Here is a 14143-nt window from a genome sequence, read left to right as displayed (position 1 = left end):
TGTCATCTCTGAAGCGTATTCACATCATGGTGCCACCCTCATTTCCCTTCCCTGAGAATCAGCCAGCTGCTCTGGAGGAGAAAATTCCTCCAGAAACATGTGACTTAAGGCAGTTGCTCCCAAAATCCAGTGGTGCTTCCATACCAATACAGAGGCACATGTGACTTCACCACCTAATTCTGGCAAATGATAACCGAGTTAAAGAATAATGTAAGCAAATGAATTTCCTCTCCATGGCCAGTGGGACTGTGATTGGGTTATGCACAAATTCAGATTGATTTGCTAATATACATTTAGCTGTTCAACTCTGAGCTTAATCGCGTTACCTCACCGGTCCTCCAGCATGACACGTGGAAAATTATGAGGAATAACAAATAATAGAATGTGAAATAAATCCTGTTAGTCCTAACGTAGTTAGCGCTTTGCAGCAGACATCCATTTTATAGATTCAAGCTTGAGGAATACTAACTCAGAGAGGATGACATGGTAACTGAGTTAAGGAGGAGAAAATGTGCTTAACGCTGACCTTTCTTGAAATGTGTCAACCCTAGCCTGATTACTTTGACTTCAGCTGATTAAATTTACTCCCTTCCGTAGACTCTCAAGCCTAGGTGATGCATTATCATGCAAAGTTGAATGACAGTAATGGAGACCCTCCTCCCAGGTCCCCAGTTCCTGACAAATCGTTTCCCGAAGTAGTGCAGTATTTATTTTCCTTTATGGTAGAAATGTTTCTCTTTAGTTGCTATGAAATTAAGCCTTTGTAATTGGATTTGGCGCTCTTTACTTTATGACTCTGCAAATACGAAATTAACCCCATCCCAAGAAATAATAGAGCAGTCTAAGTTCTAATGAGATTACCCCCATTTTAGATAATGACTTTGAATTTAATAAATCAAACAAAGCAACAATTAAGGTCCGCCATTGCTTTTTTCTCCACCCCTCCCAACCAGAGGAGAAAGGAACCGTCTAGGAATTACAGAGGATAGACCCTCTGAGAGACACAGACACTATTACTGGTTTGCTTTCTTTTTAAAATATCTGCTCTCAACATTCCTTGAATGATGGAGACCTTCTGAGCAACGTCTGGTGTCAACTTGGACAACTGGAAGATGGTTTCTTAAGGAAAGAGGGGGGTTTTAGTGGTCATCCAGCACTTAGACAATTGCTCTAATCTGATTAGTTTTATTTTTTAATTACTCTCTCTTTTGGGTGTTTGTTTTGTCACACGTCATGTGATAAACAGAAGAGCTCCATTCATTCCATTTGCCTTGAACAACCTCATCGTAGTTTTAGGAGCCACCGAAAACACTCACATACATCTAGACAGTTTACAGTTTCACAGCTTAAGACTTCCTGATGTCTCGGTGATGTATTTATTTTCCACGGCACGAGTCACATTGAGACAGGTCGAGACACACAATGCAATGCACGCTGTACCACACGTTAATGCTCAGCCTTTTGTGTGGGTTATCAGTTGGCAGGAAGAAACTACCACCACCACACGCACTTCAAGGTTAGAGTTCATTTCCAACTTGACCAAAGAAACAATATTCTGTGCGGAGTGAGTTGCTCACACAAGGCAGGCACAGAGGACTGGCCCCAGTGTCCTGGGGTTGGGGGTGGGGTTTGAGGAAGGCAGCTGTGGTGATGCGGTCTATAAAGAGAAAGGCCGTGCCTGGTCTAGAAAGCTCTGTGTTGCTAAACCATAAGGTTTTACATTCACCAAATGTCACTATTCTGAAGAATCTGCTCTAACAGTCTATATACAATCTTCTCTTTAAGGACCTGTCTACAAATATCAAACTTTCCTGGGTTTTGAGCCAAATTCAGAAGTAGTTGGGTCATATCCTCACCCAGGAGGAGAAAGCAGTTGTCACTGCCTGGTCCTTAATGTTTCACTTTTGCTTCTAGCTTTCAGGCAGTCTGGAAAGCCCATTTCCCTGAAGTCTATCCCACCACTCTCATTTGATCCCCGGTTAGTGCACGGCCCTGATGCTGTTTCTTTTAAAGAACAAAATGACAATTCAATTTCACCACAGTCACTCCCTGAGCTGTGGTGAGTAGTCTTTGATCTAACCACCATAAGTCATGCATTGTTTTCTCCTATAACTGGGAAAAGATCAACTGACCCACACTGGTAGGGATGAATCTTTCTACATCACTCTATATGATAATTTGTCCATTTTGAACATAATCGTGGCCTTTGGCCTTTTACAGATTCTCCTAGTTTCTACAATCTTTGTTTTTAATTTCTTGAAATGTCATGGATGGGGCCGTGGGAGCATGTTAAGCAGCGCCTTGGTCGTCATTTCTCTCCATCTTTGAAAGAGTCCTTGCCTGTATGCATTTACTTAGTCCTGCCTCATTTTGTGCTTTCTTACCCCAAGCTTGGGTTGACTGCCTGCCAAGCAGCTCAGGCTTCGTGTAGCAGAATATAATATTAGATAACAGAATTTGGGTGTTAGGGGTACACATTATATTGTTTCAGATAAAACTCTAGTGTTAGGTTAGGGTTACCAGCATTTTAGAGATAGAGCTAGAAAATCACCTTTGCCCTGCAAAGTGCATGACTTCATATTTCATAGCTACCTGTAACTTTACTGAATTTCTATTTGACTTTCTCTATATGAGAATTTAAAAATCGAATCCCTTCCCTCCTTTTTTCTGACCCACCAGTTTTCTCTTTGTCAATGGACTTTCATGCATTATGCTATAGACTGTCACCCTAAACCATGCATTTAAGACACAGCATCATCCCCTCTCTCTCAAATTGGGAATTTCTTTTTATTTTTTCTCTTTGAAACTTGTTTCAAGCATCCTGAAATTGACTTTAAGTTGTGCCTGCCCGGACAATCCTCTTTCTTGTGTCACTGAACACTAAACACTTGAAAGGACAAAACAATTCAAATCTTCCTCCAGAGCAAAACTACAGGGACTGGCCATTCTCTGGGAAACATGCCTAAGAAGCCTGGGTCTTCGATGCAGTCCCATGCAATTTTCATGAATAGTAAATAACTAAATACCAAAAGTTAGAGGCTTTTGATATTTACCTAAGATCATCCATGCATTCTTCACTTTTAGGTGTGAAACTTTAGCACAGAAGGAGAACTTCTTAAATGTAGTCCTTCTTTCCTTCCGAAACATTTATTGAATACCTAGTGTATATCGTGCACAGGGCTCAATGAATAGTATATTGGAAGTGCTTAGTAAATATTTGATTTTAGAAGGAATTAAAAGTTTGGCTGTCCAGTAGAAATCTCAGCAATCTGTAGAAGGTAGATTGCATATGTGTGTTGAAATAGCCTAAACTCCACACACGGTCTATATTATATGCTATATCTATATGTTTCTTTCCATTAGGATTTCTCTTCTCCACCTTAATTTCCTCATATTTTCACACCAGGTTTTAAGTAGATTTGTTTGACTATCTTTCATTTATTAGAAGTATCTGTGCTTGCACAGAGAGGGAGGTAAATAGTAATAAGTTGCTTTATATAGATTTCACTGAGTCTCCTTTTGCAATACAGGAAATGGTTCATTCCATAAGTTTAGCAAATATTTATTACGTAGGTGCTATGTTCCACAGCAGTGAGCAAGCCTGATTTCATGGGGCTTCAATGCAGGCGAAGGCTGAGACAATTTTCAAGTAGCTTCAATACAGTGTGGTGAGAGTTTTGATTGGGGATTTAGAGGTGTGAGCGCTCAGCCTGGGATGAGAACAAGCTAAGGGTCAGGGAAAGCTTTGTGGAGGGAGATGCATTTAAGTCAAGATACAGGACTGTAAGTCAACCCTATAAAGCAGCATAGCCTTTAAGAGCAGCCATCTGAATGAAGACACTGAGGCACAACCCAAAACTAAAAGTAAGAGGAATGGTACTGACCTCCCAGTGTTTCAGAGTCGCGCATCGGTAGCTCGCTGTTCCTACGGAGTGGAGCGCAGAAGAGCACCCGGAACGCTTTGGCAGGGATGGGTGGGAGCTCAGCGTTAAAGATCTGCCTCCTCCATCTCACTCACTTGTATCTCATTGGTTTCAGTCTCTGCTCCGGATCCTGGAGACCCCCAAAGGCCGTGCTGCTTTCAGAGTCTCCAGTGGGTTCAATGGGCTGCTGTCCCTGCTCTCTGACCTGGAGGGGTCTCTCCGGGAGCCCCCACTGCAGACCTGGGGGGCAGTGTCCCCCAGCCAGACCCTGGACCTGGTCCTGCACACCCTCTGTGCTGTGTCTGCAGCACTGTACCTGGACCCCGTCAACGGTGACTTCTTTAGGAGGACCGGGCTGTTTGAGAAGCTGGCAGAGGACCTCTGCTTGCTGGGCTGTTTCGGGGCCCTGCAGGAAGAGGGCGCTCCTCCGCACTCCTGGGAGGACACAAAGGCCAGGCCATTTGCCGATTTGATGAGTGCGGCTTTTTCCTCTGCCAGCCCACTCCCACCCAAGATACAGAGCTGCCTCCAGATCCTCAGCTTCCTGGACAGCATGGCCCGAGGCACCCTCCACCTGTGCAAGGACCTGAAGGACTCACCGAGGGCGAGGCAGGAGGCGGTTGTGGACGCTCAGAAGGGAGAAGCCGGCAGTGACCCCCAGGGAAACTTCAAGCAGTGGCCAGACCTGGAGGACAGGTAGAGCTTTGCTGCCTGCTTCCCTAATCTGTAATCAGTGTATCTCTGTCTCCCGAGTCCTACGTAAGCACCCCGCGCACGCGTAGTACAAACTGGCTGTGAGGAACCGTCACGTTGTTACTTATTCTTCAGAGTAGGTGTCCCCGCCCGGCGTTGTTCCAGCGAATAGAACGAGACGGAGTTGGATTCAGAAGCAAAGGAAAGCTTTCTTCTTTTATCAGAGAATGGAGAGGTGCCAACTCACTTGCTCTCCTGACAGGCCAGGGGTGGGGCTGCCGTTTAGGGATCTAGAGTGGGGGGGCGGGGGGCGGAGATCGCAGTGCCGGGTGCAGCGTCTCTGCACACAGCTCACCGCCGCCATCTTGAATTGAGTATCGTATGCAGCGCTTCTGCGCACGCTCCACGGGCTGCAGGGTCCCGTGCAGCCGTTTCGCACTAGGAACTCCGGTCTGAGGTGCGTGGTGCGGGCCTCTGTGTGCAGTACCCTATGAGCAAGTGAAACTAGACTAAGCACAGGAGAGGAGGTGAGACCTTATTTTATCACCTAGATTCCATTTTGTTTTTCCTAGGGACCCCAGAGGGCTTTGCTGGTGAAAGCAGGACTGTCTTTTCTTTAAATCAAGTTAACTTTGTTTTCAAGCCCCTCTCCCCGTTCACCCACCCCCACCCTGAGAGCTGGCAGAAAACCAATCCAACTCAATACAGGGCTGGGGGATGCTGTCGGGTCGCAGGAGAACCAGGGAAGTTTACCCGATCTTGGAAACTGAGGGCAGAGCTCTGCTGCCCATAGGCTCACTTTCTTCTTTGGCATCTTTGCTGCTCCTGGGAGCTTTGATGCCTGGGCCCAGCCTCCCTGGTATGCCCGGCAGCCTTTGCTTCCTAGGTCTTATCTCCCCCCCCCCCCACACACCTGCCAGGGCACTGCCAGGGTGTGGGTGTGGTCCTTGACTTGTAAGACACAAACAACAGCATCCTTCCCAATCATGGGACTCTTCCTGTTCTTCTTGCTGCTTCCATTTCCCCTAACAAGGACAATTTCTCTTACTTCTGCAGGCTCATCTCCTCAAGGACCTCATACTTTGATAACCTTTTGCTTTCATCCCTGTAACACAGAATTCCACTAAAGCAGGGGAGCACAAAGAACCCCCCACCACCTTGGAGCGAGAGGGGAAAAACAAAAGAACAAGGCAACAAAATAGTTGGTGTCTTTTTTTCATTCCTCTGAAGCAGCAATGACAAAACACAAATATTTCAGTAAACTATCCTGCCTGCCACCTCTCCAGGTCATCTTGCCTTTAACACCACAAGACAGTCTTCTGAAAGACATTGCACGTGTTTCTCCAAAGAGAGCCCCCTTTGGCCAGACATGTCGGGGGTTGGTGGTGAGGGGGATGGATGTCAATTCTCCAGCTACCATAATAATCATATGATTGTTCCTGTTACATTGGTTAATCTGGTAAATCGATTAGTTTTCTCACCTTGCATTCCTTCACAATTTGCTCATGATATAATTATTGCTAGATTTGATTTGCTAATTTTTGAAAAGAATTTTTGTTCTTGAGAAAGTTCAGCCTTTCACACTCCTTTCTTGACTATTTTTACTATGAAATTTGTGTTACCCTCATAAATTGGGCAGTGTTCCCTCTTCTATTCTCTGGAAGAGTTTATGGAAAGATTACTATTTCTATTCCTTTCTTTTAAAAATTAATTAATTAATTAGCTGCATTGGGTCTTCGTTGCTTTCTCTGGTTGTGGCGAGTGGGGCTACTCTTCATTGTGGTGCACAGGCTTCTCATTGCAGTGGCTTCTCTTATTGCGGAGCACGGGCTCTAGGCATGCGAGCTTCAGTAGTTGTGGCTTGCGGGCTCAGTAGTTGCGGCACATGGGCTTAGTTGCTCTGAGGCATGCGGGATCTTCCCGGACCAGGCTCGAACCTGTGTCCCCTGCATTGGCAGGTGGATTCTTAATCACTGTGCCATCAGGGAAGTCCTACTATTTCTGTTCCTTAGCTATGTGATAGAATTTGCCAGTGTAATCTCAGGAGCCTGACGTTTTCTTGAGAGAAGATTTATTCTTTTTTTTTTGTTTTTTTACCTTTTTAAAAAACAGCTTTTTAAAAAAAAAAACAAAAAAAACAGCTTTACTTGTACATAATTCATACACCATAAAATTCACCCATTTAAAATGTACAATAATTTGTTTTGTATATTCAAAGAAATATACAATCATTACCACAATTGATTAGAACATTTTTATCACACCAAAAGAAACTCCATACCCATTAGCCATTATTTTCCATTTCCCCTGCCCCTACCTCCAGTCCCAGGCAACCACTAATTTACTTTCTGTATTTAGGAACTTGCCTATTCTGGATATATCATATAAATAGAATCATACAGTATGTGATTTTTTTTGTTTCTGGATTCTTTAGCATAATGTTTTCAAGGTTCATCCATGTTGTAGCATGTATCAATACTTCATTCTTTTTATTGACAATTTTCCAGTGTGTATACCACAGTTTACTTATACGTTTATCAGCTGATGGACATTTGGATTGTTTTCACTTTGGGGTTATTATGAATAGTGCTGCTATGAACATTCATGTACAAGTTTTTGTGTAGATACATGTTTACATATTTCTTAGCTAGATACGTAGGAGTGGAACTGCTAAATCATATGGTAATTCTACATTTAACATTTTGAGGAATTACCAAATCATTATGCAAAGTGACTGCACCATTTTACATTCTCACTAGCAGTGGGTGAGGGTTTCAGTTTGAATACCTTCTTGCCAACACTTGTTATTATCTTTTTGATTATAGCCCTCCTAGTGGGGGTGATGTGGTATCTTATTGTGGTTTTGATTTGCATTTCCTTGAAGGCTAATGATATTGAGAAGCTTTTCATGTGCCTGTTGGTTATTTGTGTATCTTCTTTGGACAAATGTCTGTTAGAGCCTTTGCACATTTTTTAAATTGATGTAACATTGGTTTATAACTATATAAGTTTCATGTGTACAACATTATAACTCGACTTCTGTGTATACCATAGTGTTCTCACCACCAAAAATCTTGTTTCCAATTCATTACTATACAGTTGATTCTCCTTACCCATTTTGCCCTCCCCCATCCCTCCTTCCCCTCTGGTAACCACTAATCCGTTCATTCTCTGTTATCTATGTGTTTACTTTTGTTTTGTTCTGTTTGTTCATTTATTTTGTATTTTTTATATTGCATATATGAGTGAAATCATACTGTATTTATCTTTCTCCATCTGACTTATTTCACTTAGCATAATACCCTCAAGGTCCATTCATATTTTTGCAAATGTCAAGATTTCATATTTTTTTATGGATGAGTAGTATTCCACTGTGTGTGTGTGTGTGTGTGTGTGTGTGTGTGTGTGTGACATCTTATCCATTCATCTGTTAATGTGCACTTAGATTGTTTCCATATCTTGGCTATTGTAAATAATGTTGCAATGAACATAGGGGTGCATATATCTTTTTGAATTAGTGTTTTCATAACCTTTGGATAAATACCCAGAAGCGGAATAGTTGGATCATATGGTAGTTCTATTATTAATTTTTGAGGAATCTCCATACTGTTTATTTACATTCCCACCAACAGTGTATGAGGGTTCCTTTTCTCTGCACCCTCACCAGTACTTGTTGTTGCCTGTCTTTTTTATAATAGTTATTCTAACAGGCATGAGGTGATATCTTATTGTGGTTTTGCTTTACATTTCCCTAATAATTAGTAATGTTGAACATCTTTTCATGTGCCTGTTGGCCATCTGTATGTCATTTCTGGAATCTCTACTTAGATCTCTGTCCATTTAGAAAATTTTTGTTGTTGTTGAGTTGTGTGAGTTTTTTTTTTTTTTAATTAATTAATTTATTTTTGGCTGCGTTGGGTCTTTGTTGCTGCACGCAGGCTTTCTCTAGTTGCGGCGAGTGGGGGCTACTCGTTGCGGTGTGTGGGCTTCTCATTGTGGTGGCTTCTCTTGTTGCGGAGCACGGGCTCTGGGCGCGCGGGCTTCAGTAGTTGTGGCACATGGCCTTAGTTGCTCCGTGGCATGTGGGATCTTCCCAGACCAGGGATCAAACTTGTGTCCCCTTCATTGGCAGGTGGATTCTTAACCACTGTGCCACAGGGAAGTCCCTGTTTGACTTCTTTATATATGTTTTGATTACTGTAGCTTTGTAGTATAATTTGAAATTAGGGAGTGTGACACCTCCAGCTTTGTTCTTTTTTCTCAGAATTGCTTTGGCTATTCAAGGCCTTCTGTGGTTCCATACAAATTTTAGGACTTTTAAATTCTATTTCTGTGAAAAATGTTGGGATTTTGATAGGGATTGCATTGAATCTGTAGATTGCTTTAGGTAATTATGGACATTTTAACAATGTTAATTCTTCCACTACTATGTTAAGTAAGAGTGGTGAGAGTGGCATCCTTTTCTTGTTCCTAATCTAAGAGAAAAAGCTTTGTTTCTCACTGTTCAGTATGATGTTGGCTGGGTTTGACATATATGTCATTTATGGCCATTATTCATTTTATTCAGAGTTTTATCATAAATGGATGTTGAATCTTGTCAAATGCTTTTTCTGCCTCTATTGAGATGCTCATGTGATTTGTATCCTTTTTTTGTTTATGTGATGTATCATATTGATTGATTTGCGAATGTTGACTCACCCTTGCATCCTTAGAATAAATCCCACTTGATCATGGTGTATGATCCTTTTAATGTATTGTTGTATTTGGTTTGCTAATATTTTGTTGAGAATTTTTGCATCTATGTTCATCAGAGACATTGGCCTATAATTTTCTTTTTTTGTGTTGTCCTTGTCTGGTTTTGGTATCAGGGTAGTGCTGGCCTCATAAACTGTGTTAGGAAGCATTCCCTTGTCTTCAGTTTTTTGGAAGAGTTTGAGATTCTTCTTTGAATGGTAGAATTCACCACTGAATTTGTCTGGTCCTGGACTTCTGTTTTTTGTGATATTTTTTTATTACTGTTTCAATCTCCTTACTAGTGATCAGTTTATTCAGATTTTCTGTTTCTTCATGAATCAGTCTTGGAAAGTTGTGTGATTCTAAGATTTTATCCATTTCTTGTAGGTTGTCCAATTTGTTGGTGTATAGCAGTTCAGAGTACTCTCTTAAAATCCTTTGTATTTCTGTGATATCTGTTGTAACTTCTTTTTTGTTTCTGATTTTATTTATTTGAACCTTCTCTCTCTTTATCTTGGTGAGTCTAGCTAAAAGTTTGTCAATTTTGTTTATCTTTTCTAAGAACCATGTCTTAGTTTCAGACTATTGTCTTTTTAGTCTCTATTTCATTTATTTCCATTATGGTTGTTATTATTTCCTTCCTTCTACTGACTTTGGGCTGTTTGTTTTTCTTTTTCTAGTTCATTTAGGTGTAAGTTTAGATTTTTTTTTTGAGATTTTTCTTATTTCTTGAGGTAGGACTGTGTTGCTATAAACTTCCCTCTTAGAACTGCTTTTACTGCATCACACAGATTTTGACACCGCAAATTTGTGGTTTTTCCAGCTTTCTTCTTGTAGTCGATTTCTAGTTTCATACAGGTGTGATTGGAAAAGATGCTTGATATGATTTCATTCTTCTTAAATTTATTGAGATCTGTGTCCCAACATATGGTCTATCCTTGAGAATTTCCACGTGCACCTGAAAAGAATGTATATTCTGCTGATTTTGGATGGAATGTTCTATATTCATTTAAGTCCATCTGCTCTAATGTTTCACTTAAGGCCCGTGTTTCCTTGTTGAGTTTCTGTCTGAGTAATCTATCTATTGATGTAAGTGGGGTATTAAAGTCCCCTACTATTACTGTGTTGCTGTCAATTTCTCCCTTTAGGTTTGTTACAATTGCTTTATATATTTTGGTGTTCCTACATCAGGTGCAAATACATTAATAGTTGTTCTGTCTGCTTGGTGGATCATCCCCTTTGTATAATGTCCATCTTTGTCTCTTGTTACCTTTTTTGACTTGAAGTCTATTTTGTCTGATCTGAGTATGGCTGCACCTGTTCTTTGTTTTTTTGTTTTGGCTGCCATTTGCTTAGAGTATCATTTTCCATATCTTTACTTCAAGCCTATATTTGTCTTTAGAGCTGAGATGAGTCTCCTGGAGACAGCATATAGTTGGGTCTTGTTTTTTAATCTGTTCAGCCACTCTCTGTCTTTTGATTGGTGAATTCAGTCCATTTACATTTAGGGTGATTATTGATATGTGAAGACTCAGTACTGCCATTTAATCTTTTGTTTTCTGGTTGCTCTGTATTTTCATTGTTTCTTTTTCCTTGATTTTCTGTCATTTTAATTTGGTGGTTTTAGATGATACTTTTCTAAGTTTCCTCTTTTTTATGTTTCATTTCTCTGCTCTAGATTTTAGTTTTGTGGTTACCATGAGGTTTGTATAAACTGTCTCAGAGATTACGTAGTTCTTTTTCTGCTGAAAGTGTCTCATCTTCATTTGCCTATACAGATTTTGTCCTTGTCTTCTTCCCCTTTTATGTTTGTTGCCACAAATTATCCCTTTCTATGTTGTGAGTTTATTACCAAATTGAAGTAGCTATAGTTGCTTTTAAAGCTTTTTCCCCCCTTTAACCTTTATGCTATAATTGTTTAACAACTAACTCTGGTGAAGAGTTACAATTTTCTGATTCTGTCTGTTTATTACCTACTCAAAGTTTTTTGTACTTTTGATGTTTTGTTTCAGGTAGAAGAGCTCCTTTCAACATTTCTTATAAGGCAGGTCTAGTAGTGATGAACTCCCTCAGCTTTTGTTTGTCTGGGAAAGACTTTATTTCTTCTTCATATCTGAAGGATAACTTTGCTGGGTAGAGTGTTCTTGGTTGACAGTTTTTATCTTGCAATATTTTGAGTATGTCATTCCACTCTCTCCTGGTCTATAGAGTTTTTGCTGAGGAATCTGCTGATAGCCTAATGGGGTAACTTGTAGGTTACTGTCTTTTTTTTTTTTCTGATTGTCTTTAAAATTGTTTATCATTGACTTTTGACAGTTTTAATATAATGTGTCTTGGAGAAGATCTTTTTGTATTGAGATAATTGGGTGTTCTGTTAGTTTTGTGGACTTGTATATCCAGTTTCTTCCCAGGTTTGGAAAGTTCTCAACTGTTGTTTCTTTAAATAAGCTCTCTTCTTCTGGGATACCCGTTATCCTTATGTTGCCTTTTCTAATCAAGTTTGATAGTTCTTGTAGTTTCTTTATTAAAAAATCTTATTTCTCTCTCTTCTTCTACCTGAATCATTTCTAGATTTCTAACTTCAAGCTCACTCATTCTCTCTTCCATATGGTCTGCTCTATTTCCAGTGCTTTCTAATCCATTCTTTATCTCATTTATTGAGTTCTCCAGCTCCAGAATTTCCAATTAGTTCTTTTTTGGAGTTTCAGTCTCTTTGGTAAAGTATTCCTCTGTTTATTAATTTTACTCTTTAGCTCATTGAACTGCTTTTCTGAGTTTTCTTGTAGCTAATTGAATTTCTTCATGACAGCTATTTTGAATTCTCTGTCAGTTAGATCACAATCTTCTGTGACTTGAAGTTTTACAGAATTGTTATTTTCTTTTTGTGATACTGTGTTTTCATGGTCCTTGATGAGTTGTTCCTCTGCTGGTGCATTTGAAGGAGCAAACTTCTTTCTTATTTAGATAAAGTTTTTTTTACTTTGATTCTAACAGTTCGAGTTCTTAATTAAAGGCCTTTCTTTTTGTTTTTCAGTAGGTGGTGCTATAGCCCAAGTTTTTGTTTCTCTTGAGTGGCCTCCGGCTATATTTGAGAACCAGCATTTTCCACCCTTCAGCACCTCTGCCAGAGGTTTCTCTGGTGTCCTCATTGCCACTGCTTGTGCCTTGCTGCTGCCAGTGTTGCTACTGTCACTGGTATTTCCGCCTGGGACAGTGGGATGGCAGGCACCTCTACCATGTCTGGGGACACCTGGGTCACGGACACTGCTGCCACAGTGGGGAAGGGGAGAAGCCAGAGTCATGGCCACCTTTGCCGCCTTCAGGGTTGTTGGGTTGGTGGGTGCTGCTGTCATTGGTAGGAGTGGGGGAGGCTGGAGTTGCGGGTGCTGCTTTGGCTGGAGGGACCAGGGTCATAGGTCCTGCCACCGCTGCTGTCCGGCTCCCTGTGGCTATGGGTGCCATTGTGGCTGGGAGGCCTAGGTCTCATGTGCCACCTCTGTTGCTGCTACCAGGTTCGCTGGGGCTGCAGACTCAGCAGCTGTGTCCAGGGGCCAGGATCCCAGCACTGCCTCTGCTAGTCCCTGGTTCTGCCTCCTCTGTGTGTCCCAATTCACCCACCTTCAGATGTACTGATGTATGGATCTCTCCAGCATCCTGCTGTGTTGGGCAGAGGAAGCTTTCTGGAGTTAGGAATGTTTCACTAGTTGTAGGCTGAAGGGGAGAGACAAAGGGAGCTTTTCACACCATAATGGTGTTGATGTCACCTCTGCAAAGATATATTTTTGTGAGAATAAATTTCAATTTATTCTTGTATGATTCATAGTAAGTTATTTTTCAAGTTTATTGTTCTCATTTCACCTGTTTTAATTTATTGGCATAAGGCCATTCACAATATCCTTTTAACTTTTTATTCCTAACACTATCATTTGTGTATTCTTTCTCTTTTGCCTGCAGCACCCCAGCGTTCTTAGCAGAGGTTAATTTATTAATGTGTCTGTGAACCAGCATTCAGCTTTTCCTGTCTCATACATCGATTTTCTGTTTCTTTTTTTGTTCTTATTATTTCCTTCCACTTTCTTTGGGTTTATTCTAGTATTCTTTTTCTTAATTTAATTGTTATGAGACCAATTTTAAGTCCTCTTTTTAAATATAAATTTCCTTGTAACTATTACTTTAGTTCCATCACACAAGTTTTATTATATCAAATTTTCAATATAATTTACTGCTAAATATTTTCTAATTTCCCTTATGACTTACAGGTTTACTCTTGAATCTTATTTGAATTATAAATTTCCAAAGTTAGAGTATTTTTGATCATCTTTTTGTTATTGACTTCTAACTTTGTCATCTTGAAACAAAGTGGACTGTATGATGCTAATCCTTTGAAATTAGTTGAGCTTGACTTTGTGTCCCCAGTGTGGTAAATTTTCATAAATATTCCTGGGTGCTTGAAAATAATGCACATTTTCCAATTGTTAGGTTCAATGCTCTATTTATGTCCTCTAGATGAAATTTGTCAGTTGTTCAAATTTTAAGATTGTTTGCATATCAGCTACTAAGATGTGTTAAATATATTTCATTATAATGGTAGCTTTGTCAATATCTGTTAATTTTTTTAAAATAAATTTATTTATTTATTTATTTTTGGCTGCGTTGGGTCTTCATTGCTGTGCCTTGGCTTTCTCTAGTTGCGGAGAGCAGGGGCTACTCTTCGTTGCATCGCGCGGGCTTCTCATTGCGGTGGCTTCTCTTATTGTGGAGCACGGGCTCTAGGCGTGCAGACTTCAGTAGTT

The 14143-nt window shown here is 40.5% G+C and overlaps 1 protein-coding gene across 2 annotated transcripts in view; it reads left to right on the top strand.

Moving 5' to 3' along the window:
- WDFY4 (WDFY family member 4) overlaps positions 1 to 14143 on the top strand; it is a 278092-nt gene that overhangs the window by 43758 nt on the left and 220191 nt on the right. For both annotated transcript variants that reach the window (XM_060286432.1, XM_070043905.1), the window contains one exon: positions 4039 to 4619. In XM_060286432.1, the coding sequence (XP_060142415.1) occupies positions 4039 to 4619 (581 nt within the window). The remainder of the gene's footprint in view (positions 1 to 4038; positions 4620 to 14143) is intronic.

The sequence above is a fragment of the Globicephala melas genome, chromosome 16 (assembly GCF_963455315.2).
Source record: "Globicephala melas chromosome 16, mGloMel1.2, whole genome shotgun sequence".
NCBI lineage: Eukaryota > Metazoa > Chordata > Mammalia > Artiodactyla > Delphinidae > Globicephala > Globicephala melas.
The sequence above is the reverse complement of the archived record's forward strand: the minus strand, read 5'-3'. Positions and strand labels throughout refer to the sequence as shown.